The 16,967-nt window shown below is 33.0% G+C and overlaps 2 protein-coding genes across 2 annotated transcripts; both read left to right on the forward strand.

Annotated features, from left to right (window-relative positions):
* Positions 1-268: 268 nt before the first annotated feature.
* LOC107476728 (uncharacterized) lies at positions 269-3,899 on the forward strand. The gene is made up of 9 exons (XM_016096595.3): positions 269-465; positions 1,259-1,394; positions 1,624-1,798; positions 1,959-2,124; positions 2,212-2,270; positions 2,638-2,756; positions 2,983-3,220; positions 3,415-3,541; positions 3,715-3,899. Exons 3-9 carry the CDS (start codon positions 1,739-1,741, stop codon positions 3,783-3,785), a joined length of 840 nt encoding a protein of 279 aa, XP_015952081.1. The 5' UTR covers positions 269-465; positions 1,259-1,394; positions 1,624-1,738; the 3' UTR covers positions 3,786-3,899.
* Positions 3,900-10,063: 6,164 nt separating this feature from the next.
* Positions 10,064-11,906, forward strand: LOC107476727 (allene oxide synthase 3). Its single transcript, XM_016096592.3, has one exon. It carries the CDS (start codon positions 10,137-10,139, stop codon positions 11,589-11,591), a length of 1,455 nt encoding a protein of 484 aa, XP_015952078.1. The 5' UTR covers positions 10,064-10,136; the 3' UTR covers positions 11,592-11,906.
* Positions 11,907-16,967: the final 5,061 nt, after the last annotated feature.

The raw sequence follows: 16,967 nt of genomic DNA on the forward strand, positions 1-16,967 counted from the left end.
AACCCTTCGTTAATATGTTATATAAAAAGAAACCTTAACAGTAATCTGCAATGACAAACAATAATAATAACCTGTAATTAAGAAGTCAAGAACGGCAACATATTAGTGACAGTTACTCTTTTTAGTGACAGTTACTTTTGGGTAATATATGAGTATTTTCTTCCTTTTCCTTTTGTGGTTTGGACAGACGTGTTTTGACAAAAAGCCCATAATCGACTGAAAAAAAACAGATGATTCTCTGTTTTCATCTTCACCAAAAAAAAAACCCTAACTTTATCACCCTCAGATTCGAGAACGTGTCTCTCCCTCAGTCACACTCGCCGGCGTCTCGTCGTTCGTCTCGCGGCCTTCTTCGTAGTCTCACTCGAGTCTCGTCCGTGGGATCCTCGTCGCCGGCGGGTCGCCTTCGCTCGTCGTTTTCTGATGAGTCCCTGCATCATCGCTTCCCCTGTTCTCTCTTTTCAGGTTTCCCTTCTCCCTGTATTTTGAGATGTTTTTGAATTGCTAATCAATTAATTTGCCTTTTGGCTGATCTAAATGTTGCTGTAAATGACTAAACTAGGATTTGTTGAATTTGTTGCTGAAAATCTCACTGAGCTAGTTTGTTGGTTGATGAAAATCATCACCGAGTTGAATTTGTTGCTCATTATCATCACTAAACCTCGAATTTGTTGCTGTCTTGCTGAACTAATCACTTGGCTAAATTTTTTGTTGCTGTAAATCATCTTTGGAGCTAAATTTTTTGTTGCTGAGAATTATCATAGTTAAATTTGTTGTTGAAAATTATCACTGAGCTGAATTTGTTGCTGTAAGAATAGATTTGATTCTTACATAGGAAGTATTGATTTGGTATAATTAGTTGAATTAGTTTTGAATTAGTTTGTTAACTTATTGATGGACCGAGTAACAATGCAATGGAAGATATAGATGCAAATCAAAATGAAGGCAATGTTGGTCAAACTCCAAATTTGTTTGATGAAGATATAAATGCCGATTTTGAGATCACTCCTTGGACTTGATTTAGTTATTGTGTTGTGTTTTGCTCTCTTCATTTAAATTGAGAAAGTATTTTGTACTAGTTACTAGTTTATTTTTCTATTTTTGCAACATTACTTATGTTTAAGAATTGATACTTGTTTGTTATTAATGTGTTTGTGAAGACATGCTTTTGAATTTTTTATTTTAAGCTTATTTTTTGTAATTTTATATTAATATTTAATTGTGACTGGGTCAACCGGTCCAACATGTGACCCACCAGTTGAACCAGTGATCCGGTGACCCAGTTGTATGACCAAATCGATTACCGGTTCGATTCTGATAACTATCACGGCTTCACCTCTGCTGTGGCGGTGGCGACAATCACATTTTGAATGTCATTGCAGTCATCAGATAAGGTAAGATAGCTAGATTTGGTCATCTAAATTAAAATGAATTAGGTTTCTACTTTCTTGGTATTGGAGGATATCCCTTCAAATTTTGGGTTCATTTGGGTTTCGTTTTTGGGTTCTTAATTCGTTTGTTTTTTTACTCTTTTAAGATCTTGGTATTTCACTATTTTGAATTCTTGGGTCACCTTTCTTCAATACTCTTCTTCAAGTTGGAGTTTCTTTTGACCAAAAATAGAAAATAAAGGAAGAAGAAGAAGTTGAATTTTGAGCACAGCGAATTACTGAGCATACAATCATAAGCGGAAAGGAATTAGACAAATTCAACATTAGCATAGAAGTAGAAGTAGAAGATGGAGTTTGTTCCTGAAGAAAGCAAGCACCTTCATGAAGATTGTTCCACTTTGATTGTGGTATGTATCATTCCCTATGGTTTAGCTTTTCACACAACTGTCTCTAAATGTTTCTATTTAGCTAAAAGAGGCATTAACTTTAAGTTAATATCTGTATGTGAAATGATGGGGTTATCTTAATTTTCTAACACATTAACTTGGTGTTTTTTCTGCCTGTAAGCCTGCACTGTCGATTGGGAATGTGGGGCAGCTAGCTGCAGACCTTTTGATATCATCAATGGATGCAGAGAGAGTTGGGTATTTGGATGATCCTTATGTTCTGCCCTGTGTTGGGAATGATGCTTATGGACCTTTTCCTCAAGGAATTCTTGCCCTTCCTCTTGAAGGTGCTCTTTTTCTTTGCATGTTTGGCATTTTTTTTGTAAGTTGTGTATAATTTATTATCTTATCATTTGTTTTAATGGGGTTTGCAGCTTATGAGTCCTCTTCCAGTGCTCTCACTATCCTCCAACAGAGGTCCCCTATAGTTAAGGTATCACTTTATTAGCCTGAGGCATCATTTGTTTTGTTCCTTTCCTTTACTTTATCTAACATTGCGTGCCTGAGTTTGATGCTGATTTTAGGTTATTGTCAAGTTATTTTTTTTTATTATCATGTGAATTGTTCCTCACTCATAAACTAAGAGAGAGAGTGTGTTTTTCCTGTAGTGAAATTGGTATGTGGACAAACTCAGGCTTTATTGTTTTTATTTTTTGCTTATATATTTTAGCCCTCACCCCCTTTTTGTTAATGTGTGTTCAATGTTGGATGAGTTTTGTTATCCTTAATGCTTGACTTGACATTAGTAGTAATGGAATATGAATGAAGAATTGTTACTAAATACATAGTCATTTGAATAGGGAAGGATCTTAGAGTTTGCAAAAAACTTGGCTGATTTTGTTGCTGGTCGTGGAAAGAAGCATGTTGTTATTCTTTCCAGCTTAGATTTCAGAATGTGGCAAAATGTTGACATGTCAAGGTGAGACATGAATATGTTGAAATTGTATATTAGATACCTATTTATCATTACAATATTAAATTCATTCACTTTTGTGATTGTCACTTTTCTACCAATTATAACTTAAGAAGTTAAGACTTCAGAGTATTTGTCACTTTGGCAATCCTGTAGAATGTATGAATCTAGCTTTGTATAGGATGATTTGCAGTATATTTTTCCATCTGACAACTATTGGTTGTTATATTAGTGGTTTGCAGATGTATTATGTCTCCAGTGACAATATCGATGGAACGGATGAAAATTGTGAACAGCTTGGGTGGAAGAAACTAAAGGAGTATGATCCCTCTCAAAAGCACTGGAAATATCTCAGCGATTTAGCTGAAGGAAATATGACACGGGAAGATATCCTTTCCGATGAAGATGAACAAGAAGAAGAAAACTATTATGCTAGCTTGCCATTTGCTGCACTTTTCTCTTTTCTCAAGGTAACATGTGGAGCGCATTCACTTCAATGATAAGCTTTACTTGTTGATACTCTTATAACTTGTATGTAACTATTTCAACAAAGGAATGAAAAAGGGAAATCAGATCAACATTCTCATCATGCAAAGCATAAGAAAGCATTGATATGGATAATGAATATGTGATTATAAGGAGTGTTTTTCTTTTAACGTAACAGGCTAAAGGTTTGAAGGTGACATGCTTGCTATGTTACTGCTCAGAAGGGGACAACATATCTGATGCCTTTCAGTTAGCTGAGGCTGTAAGCAAATTTCTAAAGCTAAGTCACCCTACATCTGCTTCTGGTGAGCCTTTCTTTGTCTTTTTCTAATCTGAATCTTTATTATTCATCTAACTAATTCACTAATCACTATTTTCCCAGCTAATTATAATAAATAATCCTTCCTAATTCCTATGCTGACATATCACTTTATTGTGGACTAACTAATATCTTGGATAATTGTGTGAGGAATTGAAGGTGAGAAATGGCGAGTTCCACTTTCTTGGAGGACACTATATGGACCACCCCCAGATGTTTCCATGTTCTAAAGGCTACATTGATTTAGTGTTATTTGTATCACAATGGTTTTCTTTTTTCTTAAAAAAAGAAAAATTATGATGACCTAAACTTTTTATATGTAAGAGGTTTTATTGTTCTTTTAATCAATTAATGTAGGAAAAGCAAATTAATTTGAAGTTAATTCTCAACACAGCCTTTAAAAAATACATAACAATTCTTGAAAATTTATTAGTTGAATATGAAATAAAATACAATAATTTCTTGGTAAGAATATGGAATTAAGCGTAGGAGTAGACTCAGATTTTAATATGAAAGGATTATATTTTAGATTAATTCTTTAATTATTTTTACTATTATATTTTTTTATTACATAAAAATAATTTAGACATAATATGTATTTTTTACAAGAATATTTAAGATATACGTGATTACTAAAATATAATAATATAAGTCATTATTAATATTTTATATAATAATATAATGCTAAATATGTTAATATTTTATTATTATTAAAAAAGTAAATAATTTTTTAAAAAATATAGAGATAAATATGTACAAATTAATTTAAAAAATACAAAAATTTGAGTATATAATATTAAATTAGTTAAATAAAAAAAATAGACATAAATTTATTACATAATAAAAGTAATACATATAAAAATATTAAAATACATATCTCATTGATAAATTTAGATTTTTAAATTTTGTGGACTCAGGTCACTTTTCGTCCCCGTTTGTATCTGATTAAGAGTAACGACAATTTAGAATTCCTTATACTGCAAGTTCATAAAACTCATCCCCACTCTTCTATTCTTAATAAAGAAAGAGCATGTTGCCTCCCTTCAAATTAATGCATAAATTCAACATTGATTCTTACATTCACTTGAAAAATACTCAGCAATTAATGTGTCAAAACTCAACTGTTTTGATGGTTGCATCTTGCATGTCACATAAAATCAACCTATGTTGTGTGCACGAAGCATTATAGTTGCAGCTGAAAACCATCAAAGACTAACTTTAATTTGCCTGCAAGAGACACGATTAACCAAATCAAGGATAACATTAATTAGCCTAAGATAGACAGATTGCAAACCAACCCATTTAAGCTCCATATTACGCTTCCTGTCTAAATAAAGTTTAACTCGGTGTATCATGAATAATTTAAGCAATTTCAAGTTTAAATTAAATTATGAGGAGAATGGTAACTAATCATCATGATTAAAAAGATAATACCCAATTGTCTTAATGCATCATAATACTCTCCTAAAAAATCTATGCCGTTATATTATACCTGTTTTCCAGCAATGTGAATAAATGGAATTGTCATATATAAATAATAACACAAAGTAATCAAAGTTTTCAGCCATCAAACAAATAATAATTAGGTGGTGCCTAATTTATTAAAAAATATAAAAAAAATTATTTAATAAATTTTAAATATTTTATTTTTACTTTATATATTTTGTTTTTTACTTATAAAAATAAGTTAGACAATTTAAGCACAATAATAAAAGACAACATAAAATCCACCTAATAATTAATATAGAATTATAGATTACTAAAACAAGCCACAATCTTCATGTTCAGACTCTCTTTAGTTATACTATCACTTACTCCTTCCATTTTAAATTATTGTCATGTTTAATCTTTTTATACATTAGAAATCAATATATGTAAAGTAAGTCATAATTAATTTGTCACAATTCTTGTCCTTTTTTAATTGAAGCACCTTTACTATACCCATCCACATGTATGTATTATTATCGTTCATCACAATTATTATTATAGAAATCGACATTATTATCCCATTTAATTTAGTGGAGTTTAATCAGATTAAACACGTGGGATCACGAAGCCAAAGACTAATTAATTTTTAATTCTTTTAAGCGTTCTAATTATTGTACTATACTACTTGATTGCCGCTCGTCTTCTTCTTCTTTTACTTTTATTTATTTATTTATTTTCTTGGACAATTTCCTAACACCCCTAACCCCACCATGTGAAATGCGATGTCCAGAACCAGCACATTATTAAGAAAGAGACTGTTTAATTAATTAAAAAGCAGGTTCACATCGATTAATGTAATAAAAATGTAACAAAAATAATTATCTACCTATCTATCCGTATTATTATAATATATATTAAAGTTCTTTGCTACTATTGCATGTGGCATTTTCTCTCTTTTAAAGATTTACATTATTCTTCATTTCCCATTAATTTCATTGTATTCTTTAATTATATTATATATGTGCGATGTAACGTTATTTTAAAATTTATTTCATTTGCTGTTAATGTTGTTTATTTAATCAGTATTACCTTCACTATTTATATTATGATTATATATGATGTTATAAAAGTCTCCGGCTACCATATATTGCCATGTGGCATTTTCTCATAATTTACACTTTCAAGTTATCAAAATAAAAAACATAAAAATATAATCAAACTAAAATTTTTTGTATGTTCTGAGAGCAAATGAATATTTTATTTTTATGTCATTTATTTCGTTATTTTGATGTTAGCTATTTTAAATTTAATATTTAAGATTTTAGGAGTTAAAATTTAAGATTTAGAATATATAGTTTATAAGTTAATATTAAAGGTTTTATTTTATTAATATTTTAAAATTTAAATTAAAAATAATAATATTATTATAATATTAATATAAAAGACAATAATTAGCGTAAATAAGAATTCCTCTAATTAAACCTGCACTTGTGTTGTGTGGGTGAATTTTCATCACGAAAAAGCATTACGTTTCTGATGCTCTAAATTAAATCTTCATAAATCTAATAGATCCAAAAATTGTTGTGAGTTTTCCTTTTTCTTAATCTTGGTTACTTTCCCTTAGCTTGTATTACACCTAGCTTCTTTCATGCTTATCACAAATATAGCGTGCACTGCATGGTGCAACACTGCAACTTTATTTTCTTCAAAACACCATTCTTAATTGGTGAAAACTTAGGTGCAGGCGATTTTACATGAAGTTGATAGTTAAAAATCGTTAGATAAAAATTTAGTCAAGTCAATTAAATCATCTAATGGCTCTCAATTATCAATTTCACATAAAGTCGACTACACCTGAGTTTCTACCTTCTTAATTAGTAGTTTACTTTTAGGTGAAAACTCATGTGCAGTCGACTTCACGTGAAGTTGATATCTGAGAGCCGTTAGATGGTTTGACTGATTTAACTAAATTTTCATCTAACGCCTCTTAAATATCAACTTTATGTGAAGTCGACTTTACCTGAAGTTTCACCTTACTTTTAACGACTTTGAGATTTACGTTTGTCGACATAACCAACGTTCATGTAAAACTTTATTATAATTAAAAAATATTTTATGTACATTAATTTTTAGGTACTACATCAAAACTTCTTTAATTTGAAATAACATAGCTAAAAAAAATTAAAATACTAAATATATATTCTTATATGCAGTAATTAATTAATAATTAATTTTTATTGTACAGTTAGTATAATTGACCATAATATTATCATAATCGACATCAATTATCTGTGTGAGCAGTAGACGCTCTAGATAATTTCATTTTAAAAATCATATAAAATATAAATTTTTAAAATATTAATATTTTTTGCTAACAGTAAATAATTAACACATTAAACATTTGATATTTTATTATCAATGTTTATATATACAAGCTAAATTAGACGCTGATGCTATTTTACAAATATTTTTGGTAATAAAATTTAATTAAATTAATCTAAATTTAGCAAAAATTATACTCATCCAAGATGCTTTTTCCTTTTTTTTTGGATTTTTTATTGACATAGCATACAAAATTTTGTGAATATCACAAAAATTTATTGATATAGCAAAAAATTTTTTATATATAATAATACAGTATATTTTGTTAGTTGGATAAAGAGATAAGTATTATTTTGATCTTTAAAATTTAGGATCAAAATAAAATTCGTCTTTAATGTTATTTTGGATTTAAAATTATCTCCAACGTTTTATTTGGTATTAAAATCGTCATTTTAACTTTTAACGACCACTTTTACCACCACTACTACCTTCCTTGCTTCCACTAAATACCAATAATCAGATTCAAGAATACCAACAATAACATATTATTCAAATTTAGAAACAAACAACATCAAATTCAATAACAAAATCAACACAACACAATAATAAAATTAGAAAAATAACAAATCAAAATCAGAAGCAAAAACAAAGCAGAAGCAAAAGCAAGCACAGACATAGAAAAAGAAGAAGAAGAAGCAGATGCAAAAACAAAAGCAAAAGGCGAAGCCGAATCGGCGAGGTGCAGCAGCGAAAACGCGAAGTGGCGACGAGGTTGGTAACAGCGGTGGTAGTGGCGGAACGTGACTCCCTGACTCGTGTCTCTTCTCTCCCTCGCGAGCTCTCTCTCCCTCTGGTTCTGATTTTCGACGGCAACTACAGCTCTAAGCTTTGCCCGCGCTATCTCCCAATTCTCTCTCTCTTCTTTTTTCTCCTCATTTCTTCCTCTCTTTTCTCCCTTTCCCTTTTATTTTTTCTTTCTCCCCCTTTTTCCGTTATTTTTTTTAATTTTATAATTTTTTATTAAAATAAAGATAATTTTATTAAAAATTTTATTAAGAAGAACAATTTTAATACTAAATAAAATATTTGGGATGATTTTAAATAAAAAATAATATTAAAAATAAATTTAGTTTTAACCTTAAATTTTAAAAGACAAAAATAATATTTATTCCATTAGATAAATTAATATTTTAGATATATAATTTTTAAAAAATTTTGTATTATACACTGCATACATATGAAAAAGAAGTGTAGGCTGACTTAGTTATTGTTCTTGGTTAAAAATATAATTGGCACGCACATATTAATAAAAAAAATAATTTTAGAGTGCCACCTCTGTGCCTCTTTCCTGCAGCTCCCATCTCAAAAAAGTGCCACCGCCTCCTTCCCATTTTCTATATTAGTATTTCTTTTTTCGTTTAATGAAAAGATTTTATCTTTTTAGTTTATACATAATTTTATATGTGTCTATTTTTTTATGGATTTTTTTGACTTGGGATTGATGAAATTATTATAAGATATTTCAAATATTCGACAGTCCAGTCAGATTTAGAATGTTGAGCAGTAATCTTTGGGGTCTCAAGACTTTAACTATCGTCCTTCAAAGTAGAATGTGAGTTATTCATTCAGCTAAAATAAGGAATTAATTAACAAACTAGTATACATATTACTTCATCTTTTAGCTTAGCTTTTAGTACTTTTTCAGTAGTTAAACTATTTTGGTTTGGAGTTAGTTAAATTAAGATAATCTATACGTGCCAAGGAAAAATTTTCAAATTTTTGCTTTGATGATTTTTTTTTAATTAAAAAGTGTAACTTTATTTTATCCTGTGAAATCTTTAGGTAAAAAAGTTATAGAGAAAGAATACAAGATAAGAAGATTTTTTTTAAAATATTGAGATGAAATTTAATTGAATGTTTTTTTGTAATTTAGAGTTTATTTTCACAAATTTTGTAATTTTGGATGGGTAAAAAAAACCTTTTATATTACATACACTAATCCTGATATAAATTCTGAACACATATTAAAGATTGCATATCATATTTTTAACACATTTAAAATTATACAATTACTGAATTACACATAAAATACTTATACAATTGAATAGCTTCACTTACGCAAAATTGACCAATTACATGCCAACGAGTATATAACCATCATTTTTTATATAAGTGATAAATAAAACAACTTGCCATACGTAGTAAGTGCTGGTTATTATATGATATACTTGACATACTTTTGTTATAATATATTAATCGAATAATACTACACATCTAAATTTATTTATTAATTAGTTCAACATTATAAAAATTAATTATAATTAATATATTCTAAATTTTATTATTTAAATTAATGAAACTTACATTATTCGTATTAATTTTTGAAAAAGTCTAGGGGTAAGTAATTTTATTACATTTTGTCCAGTATGTAACCAATAGAAAAAAGTGAGTCATTAGATAAAATTTCACACCAATCTCATACCATTAAATCATTATTGATAGCTAGTTAATGGCTACCAATCACAAATGTTACTGCTCACTAGCATTGCACTTAATTTTTTGGAACTAACAACTTTTATATTTTCTCGTTAGTATTTAACTATTAAAACAAAAATGAGTAATCTCTTATTATTAGATATAATTTTATACTATTAAAAACACTGTTAAATAATCAATTAATGATTACAAAACACTAAAATTCTCTTAATTTAATTTGATTGTGCCAAGCACGTCCTCCCCCATTATTTATGGTGTTTGGAAGCAGCAGCAGCAAATACAAGCAAGTGCTCCAACAGAAACACATTCACTCTCACACTTATCACACAACAATAATGGCATCCTCCGCCCCTAACAATAATACTAATAATAATCTTCCGCTGAAGCCCATTCCGGGAAGCTACGGCCTCCCGTTCTTGGGCCCCTTACACGACCGCCACGACTACTTCTACAAACAAGGCCGCGACGAATTCTTCGCCACCAGGATCCAAAAGTACAACTCCACCGTCATCAGAACCAACATGCCGCCTGGTCCCTTTATTGCTCATGACCCTAAGGTCATCGCTCTCCTCGACGCCGCCTCTTTCCCCATCCTCTTCGACAACTCTAAGGTCGACAAGCGCGACGTCCTTGACGGCACTTTCATGCCTTCTACCGCCTTCACCGGCGGCTACCGCACCTGCGCCTTCCAAGATACTACTGAACCCGAACACTCTCTCCTCAAATCCTTCTTTCTCCATATTCTCTCCTCCAAACACAACACCTTCCTCCCTCTCTTCCGAAGCCTTCTCACCGATCATTTCAATAACATGGAAGAGAGCCTCGCCGGAAAGTCCAAAGAAGCCAGCTACAACACCTCCATCGGCGCCGCTGCCTTCACTTTCATCTTCCGTCTCCTCACTGACAAGGATCCAAACACCACCGTCATCGGAAGCGAAGGTCCGAAGCTCGTGGAGACCTGGCTCGGAGCTCAGCTCGCTCCTCTCGCAACCCTAGGGTTACCGAAAATCTTCAACTACGTCGAAGATGTACTGATCCGAACGGTGCCGTTTCCGGCGTGGGCCGTAAAAGGTAGCTACAACAAGCTCTACGAAGGAGTATCGACGGCGGGGACGGCGGTGCTGGACGAAGCGGAGAAATTAGGAATCAAAAGAGACGAAGCATGCCACAACCTTGTTTTCATGTTAGGGTTCAACGCTTTCGGTGGTTTATCGAACCAGTTTCCGATCCTAATCAAGTGGATAGGTTTGGCAGGGGAAGGTTTACACAAGCAACTCGCTGATGAAATCAGGACCGTTGTTAGGGACGAAGGCGGGGTAGTGAGTCTTGCAGCGTTGGATAAGATGACTTTGACCAAGTCAGTGGTGTACGAAGTACTCAGGATAGAGCCTGCTGTGCCGTACCAGTACGCCAAAGCGAGGGAGGATCTGGTGGTGCAGAGCCACGATGCGGCCTACGAGATCAAGAAAGGGGAGATGATCTTTGGATATCAGCCGTTCGCTACGAAGGACCCGAAGATCTTTGAGAATCCCGAAGAGTTTGTGGGCCATAGGTTTATTGGAGATGGAGAGAGGCTGTTGAGAAACGTGTTCTGGTCTAATGGGCGTGAGGTGGACGAGCCCACAGCGGATAACAAGCAGTGCCCGGCGAAGAATCTTGTGGTGCTGCTGTGTAGGGTGTATTTGGTGGAGTTCTTCTTGCGTTATGACACGTTTGCATTCGATTGGAAGCCACTTGTTTTGGGTCCCACAGTTACCATCAAGTCCTTAACCAAGTGCTCCAATTTTTAAGTACTTGCTATCGTTATAATACAAGATGTGACAACCCACCTTACCTAAAAACCTTCTGATCCTTATTATTATTCTAAGTTCAATGTTGTCAAAATGAATAAAACATCACCTACGACAATACTTTTCTTGTTTTTTCCTTGAATAAGAAAAGGTTTTAGGTAGAGAGGAATTTAAGAAGAAAAGAAGCACAAATTTGTCTTATGTGAGTCACTGTGTAAATATACGTTATCTTCGTTGCATGGACATGTTGTTTGTACGTAAATTGGTGTATATTGTGCGATGTATATATATATGTAACTTTTAAATTTTTTTTAATTATCCTTTTTTTTCGATTTTGAAGGTTTTTTCCTGGTATTTTCTTCTGTGTTTGATTTTAATAACCTAGATTTTCTCTAAATATGTATATTTTGTGGGGAGAGGTTGTCCCCCTCTGCCCTATAGAAATTCCGTGACTCCGTCGTTGGTTACGTATACATTATACGTTCGTAGGATACATACCTCTGATATGCCAAATTTTGTTGTGTAATAATAGTCATTTTTATACCTATTGAATTGAACATTCCACATATCTATTATTCACATTATTTAATATTTTCATTGTTTTTTTATATTTTTTATTTAAAAAAAATACTACTTATTCTTTAAAATTTAGTTTTTGATCCGTTTTAATAAAAATTTATTATTATTTAATTAATTTAAATATTTATTTTTATGCATCAGTTATTTAAGAAATTAAAAAAATTATTTACTTTTTTTTCTTCTAAAAACAAAATAAAAAAATATTTAATTATATTAAAAAAAGAATGTACGTATAATGTAATTAAGAAGATCTATCGCCACAAGTGCGGCTAAGTGTCTCCATATCTGGCTTGTTAAGTGAAGCTGACAATTTGTAAAAGGAAGTGTCGCCCTCTTCATATCCATAATATAATATTGACTCGCTTAACTCGCTAAAAAGTTGGGTCATATTAAAATGTTAAGACTATCATATATAAAAAGTTTGCTTAATACACTGCCTATCTGATGATGCACAGTTGGCCCACAAGCCATCCCTAAAATTAATATATGTAAATAGCAAGCAAATTATTTTCGACATTAATAAACGATCTTTATCATGCATAATATATATGTTTTTCCATGCGTTCACATTTTAGCATATGTCATCGGGACATTATCACACGCCTTATTCGCGTGTATGTTTGTGTCTTCAAATTAAATGGGGAAAAGGAACAATTTCTTTGTTAAATAACTATAAATAATTAAAATGTTCGATTTATGAATGAAGCTATAAGCACTATATATTGAGAAATCTCATATTTGTGGATTAATTTCTTTCTGGAAAGAATTAAGAATACTAACACTCTAGCATTGTATAATTTTTTTTTTAATCGAAAAAGCTCAACACGCTAAAGTAGAACAGAAAGAATTAGACAACGAAACACCAGTTAATAAAAATCAAAAAAATCATACAATCCCTAAGTCATCTCTAGTATAACCATTAACAACAAAAGGAATCAACATATCTCCACTCATTGCAGTTAAGGAAGACCAAGTTGACAATTTCATCTACACCTTTGGCCTTATACTAAAAAATTCTTCTATTCCTTTTTAGCCAGATGTTTCAGATTATTGCACAGAAACATATTAACCTCTGCTTTCGATCCTTCTTTCTACACGGCTCTTCTGTCCAACTAAGAAAATGCTCCTTCAGCGAACCTGAAAAAGTCCACTGGCAGCCAATCACAACTATCCACGCACTCCATACTTGCCAAGCAAACTCACAACCAAGAAACAAGTGATGAACCCGTTCAACATCCTTGTTGCATAAAACACACCCATTATCTTCCTGTCTAATAATCCCAAACCGACTCAGTCTTTTCTTTGTATTCACCCTGCCTATTAAGACGAACCAAACAAACAACTCCACTTTTGGAGGGACTAAGCCTTTCTAGAAGGTCTTAGTGAAGTTATAACTGGATACATCATCTGGTAACAATTTCTCCTGCAAAACATGCACAAATGAGTTAGTCGTAAAAATACCTTAGCTATCATATTTCTACACCACTTTATCCTCTCTGTTATTTACTAGCCTCTCAGGTCGCAGAGCCTCATGTAACTGACCCATAACGTCCAACTCCCACTGTAGCATTGTATAGTTAATTCTGTGGACTTTATCAAAGGTTCAACGATCATCGATCGGATCATTTTACACGGCAAAGAAAAAAAGAATGCGACGAGTCAATAGTTGATTTGAAGAGACTTCGTTCATCGTATTTAAAGTCAATAGTCAATAGTCAATAGTTGATTTGTTTAATTTGTTTAGAGAATATGTATGTATGTATATATATACATACTATTAAAATTGACAAAGGGTCATATTCTATCAAAGAATATTCTTTCGTATTATAGTTTGGTGACACGTTGTTTCGTAAGCTCTTGTGATTTTGGAAGATTTGTTTTCGGAACTTGGATTCCGACGTGAAACCTACAACAAAGACTCCGACGCTCAAGCGAATAATTTTCTTTATGAAGAGAAAAATGAAATAATATATTATTGTGGTGAGACTGTTGTTATTTTCCAGAACAGATAGTCTTCACGATATTTTATTGTGTGTTTTGTGAGGTTTGTTCACTGTATTATATAGAGACTATGGTTAGCATTTGCAACTGATTGCAGGGATAGTGCTCAGATTTTTATATTGAGGAGTTGAAAATTATGAATTTGGATCCGAGCTTTAGTGGTGCAGGAATCTTGGTCATTTTGGTTTACCGAGGATTCTTCAATAGCTTGATTTGTGCTTAGTTATTGTTTCTGAAGTCGAGGATATTGGTATGGTCCACAGCCCCTAAGCTTAGCATGTTAAGAACGGGTTGAGCTTCTATATCCTTGGCTTTAGAAAGTGTTTGTGGAGGATATATTGTATGAGCCTCCAAAGTTCAACGTGTTCTTTTCTTTTTTGAGCTTTCTATCGTGAGCCAGTTTTGCGTTTTACTCCTCTATGGTTTGTTTTACTCTTAGTGGAGTGGGGGTCGTGTGAATAGTGGGAGGTGAGACTGTTTTTAGTGTCTTTTTAACTACTAGTTATTGTAGAAAACTATTTGTCTTCTGAAGTTGTACAATTTTACTAAACGAGGAATCATGAGTAAGAAAGGTTAGTTTGCTTTTTGTACTTTTCACCTTCGCTTTTTCTGTTGGGTAATAAGAAAAAAGGAGATTGTCGTGGTAGATGAAGGGGACTCGTACGGTGGGATTGATAGTGATGTAAAAGGTCGTATGTTGATCTTTAGTAGTGTGGAGTTGGTTTCCCAGTTAAATGAGGCTAGGTATGTAAGAAATGGTGAACGGTTGGGGGTCAAGTTTTTACCTTGTGATGATAGTGATAGAGTGTGTGAACGATGGTCAAATTGGTCCTATTTTTATGTTTATACTTGCATGTTGACTGAGTTAGGTATGAGATTTTCTTTTTCAGATTTTGAGTGTGGAATGTTGGCTCAGTTAAACTGTGCGCCAACACAGTTGCATCCCAACTTGTGCGCGTTTATCCAGGCTTTCGAATGCTTGATGGAGTACCTTGAATGTTATCCATCATTGGGGTTGTTTTTTTTTGCAGTTTCAAGCCAAAGGTGTTTGGAAGGGGGTTGGATTAATCTAAGCAGTTACCCAAGTTGTAGTGTGTTTAGCTTGTACAAACAATCTTTTAAAGACTTCAAGAAAATTTTCGTAAAGGTACAGATTGATGAGGAGTTTTACTCGTTCTTTTTGGATTCACTGCTAAACGAAAGGTTTCCTGTTTTTTGGTCTTCTGAGACGAAGCAAATATTGGATTGTGAAAATAAGGTAAAGAGTGAGGAATATGTTCTAGATTTTTTTATCTCTTGTCTGAATTGCTATCTATATCTAGTTTATTGAAGCTTGAAGAAGATAGGGAGGCGATGGAGGAGTATTTAGGTTATCTTAGGCTTGTATGTTAAATTTTGTGAGTTTTGATCATGTGTTTTGTTTTGATAGTGGATTGTTTTCTTTCTAGATAACAAAGCCTCTACTTTGACTACTACAAACCTAAAGGCTTTCGTGTCTAAAGCTAAAAAGAAAGAAAAGGAAGGTTCCTCAACTAACGTGGTCAAAGATAGTGAGGTGGTTGGTGGTCATTGCTATTGTTTCTTAGAATTGCCAGGCCTGAGGCTGCTTTTCAGGGCATGTAGGTGGACCTCTGGACTTAGGTCAGGAATTTTCATTGTTGCTTTGACAAACCGCATCATATAGTCCTTTAAACTCTCATACTGCCCCTGCTTTATGGTGTTTAGGTAGTCTGATCCGTGCATATACATCCTTGACGCAGCAAAGTAATCAATGAAAGAATGCGCCAGTTTCTCGAAAGAGGATATTAAACCTACAGCCAACTTAGAAAACCAAAGTAATGCAGCACCATCTAAGAAAGTAGGAAATGCTCGGTAAAGAATAGGTTCAGAGGCACCATTAAAAAAATCATAGATTGAAATTTCTTAACATGGACACGGGAGTCACCGAATCCCTCGTATAGTTGGAGACGGTTGGCAGCATAAAATTCTGCTGCATTTGGAATTTGACAATGTCCTCTAAGAGAGGATTATCTATTGTCAGCCTTTCTTTTGGTGGGGAGATCTCGTGGGGTTCTAATTCCCGCGATTGTGCACTGCTCCCACCAGGGTTTTTAGGGTCCCCTTCGCTGTGCTTGCTGTTGTGGATTTTGGACGGCCATTCAGCTATCTTCCGAACCTCGGCCTGTAGCTTGGTGATCTAAGCCATGAGATCGGCTTGCGTGGGCTGTTGGACCCCGTTATCCTCCATACTTGAGGATTGGTAATCCTGCAGAAGAAATAAAAAAAAAGTAGAGAAAATAGTGGGGTTAGGTAAACTACAGGCCCCACGGTGGACACCAATGTTCTATCAAATGATATTCTTCTGTATTATAGTTCGATGACACGTTGTTTTCTAAGCTCTTGTGATTCGAAAATATTTGTTCTCGAAACTCGGACTCCGGTGTGGAACCTGCAAGAAAGACTCTGACACTCAAGTCAGTAATTTTTTTTATAAAGAGAAAGACGAAGTAATATGTTATTGTAGTGAGAATGTTGTTGTTTTCCAAAATAGATAGTATTCACGGTATTTTGTTGTGTGTTTTGTGAGGTTAGTTCACCATATTATATAGAAAGTGTGGTTAATATTTGCAACTGATTGCAGGGGTAGTGCTTGAATTTTTAGGGGGATTGAATATGAATTTGACCCCGAGCTTTAGTGGTGCGAGAATCTTGGTCATTTTGGTTTACCGAGAATTCTTCGATAGCTTGATTCGTGCTCGGTTATTGTTTTTGCAGCCGATCGATGTTTGTATGGTC

Source organism: Arachis duranensis, chromosome 3, assembly GCF_000817695.3.
Source record: "Arachis duranensis cultivar V14167 chromosome 3, aradu.V14167.gnm2.J7QH, whole genome shotgun sequence".
Classification (NCBI taxonomy): Eukaryota; Viridiplantae; Streptophyta; class Magnoliopsida; order Fabales; family Fabaceae; genus Arachis; species Arachis duranensis.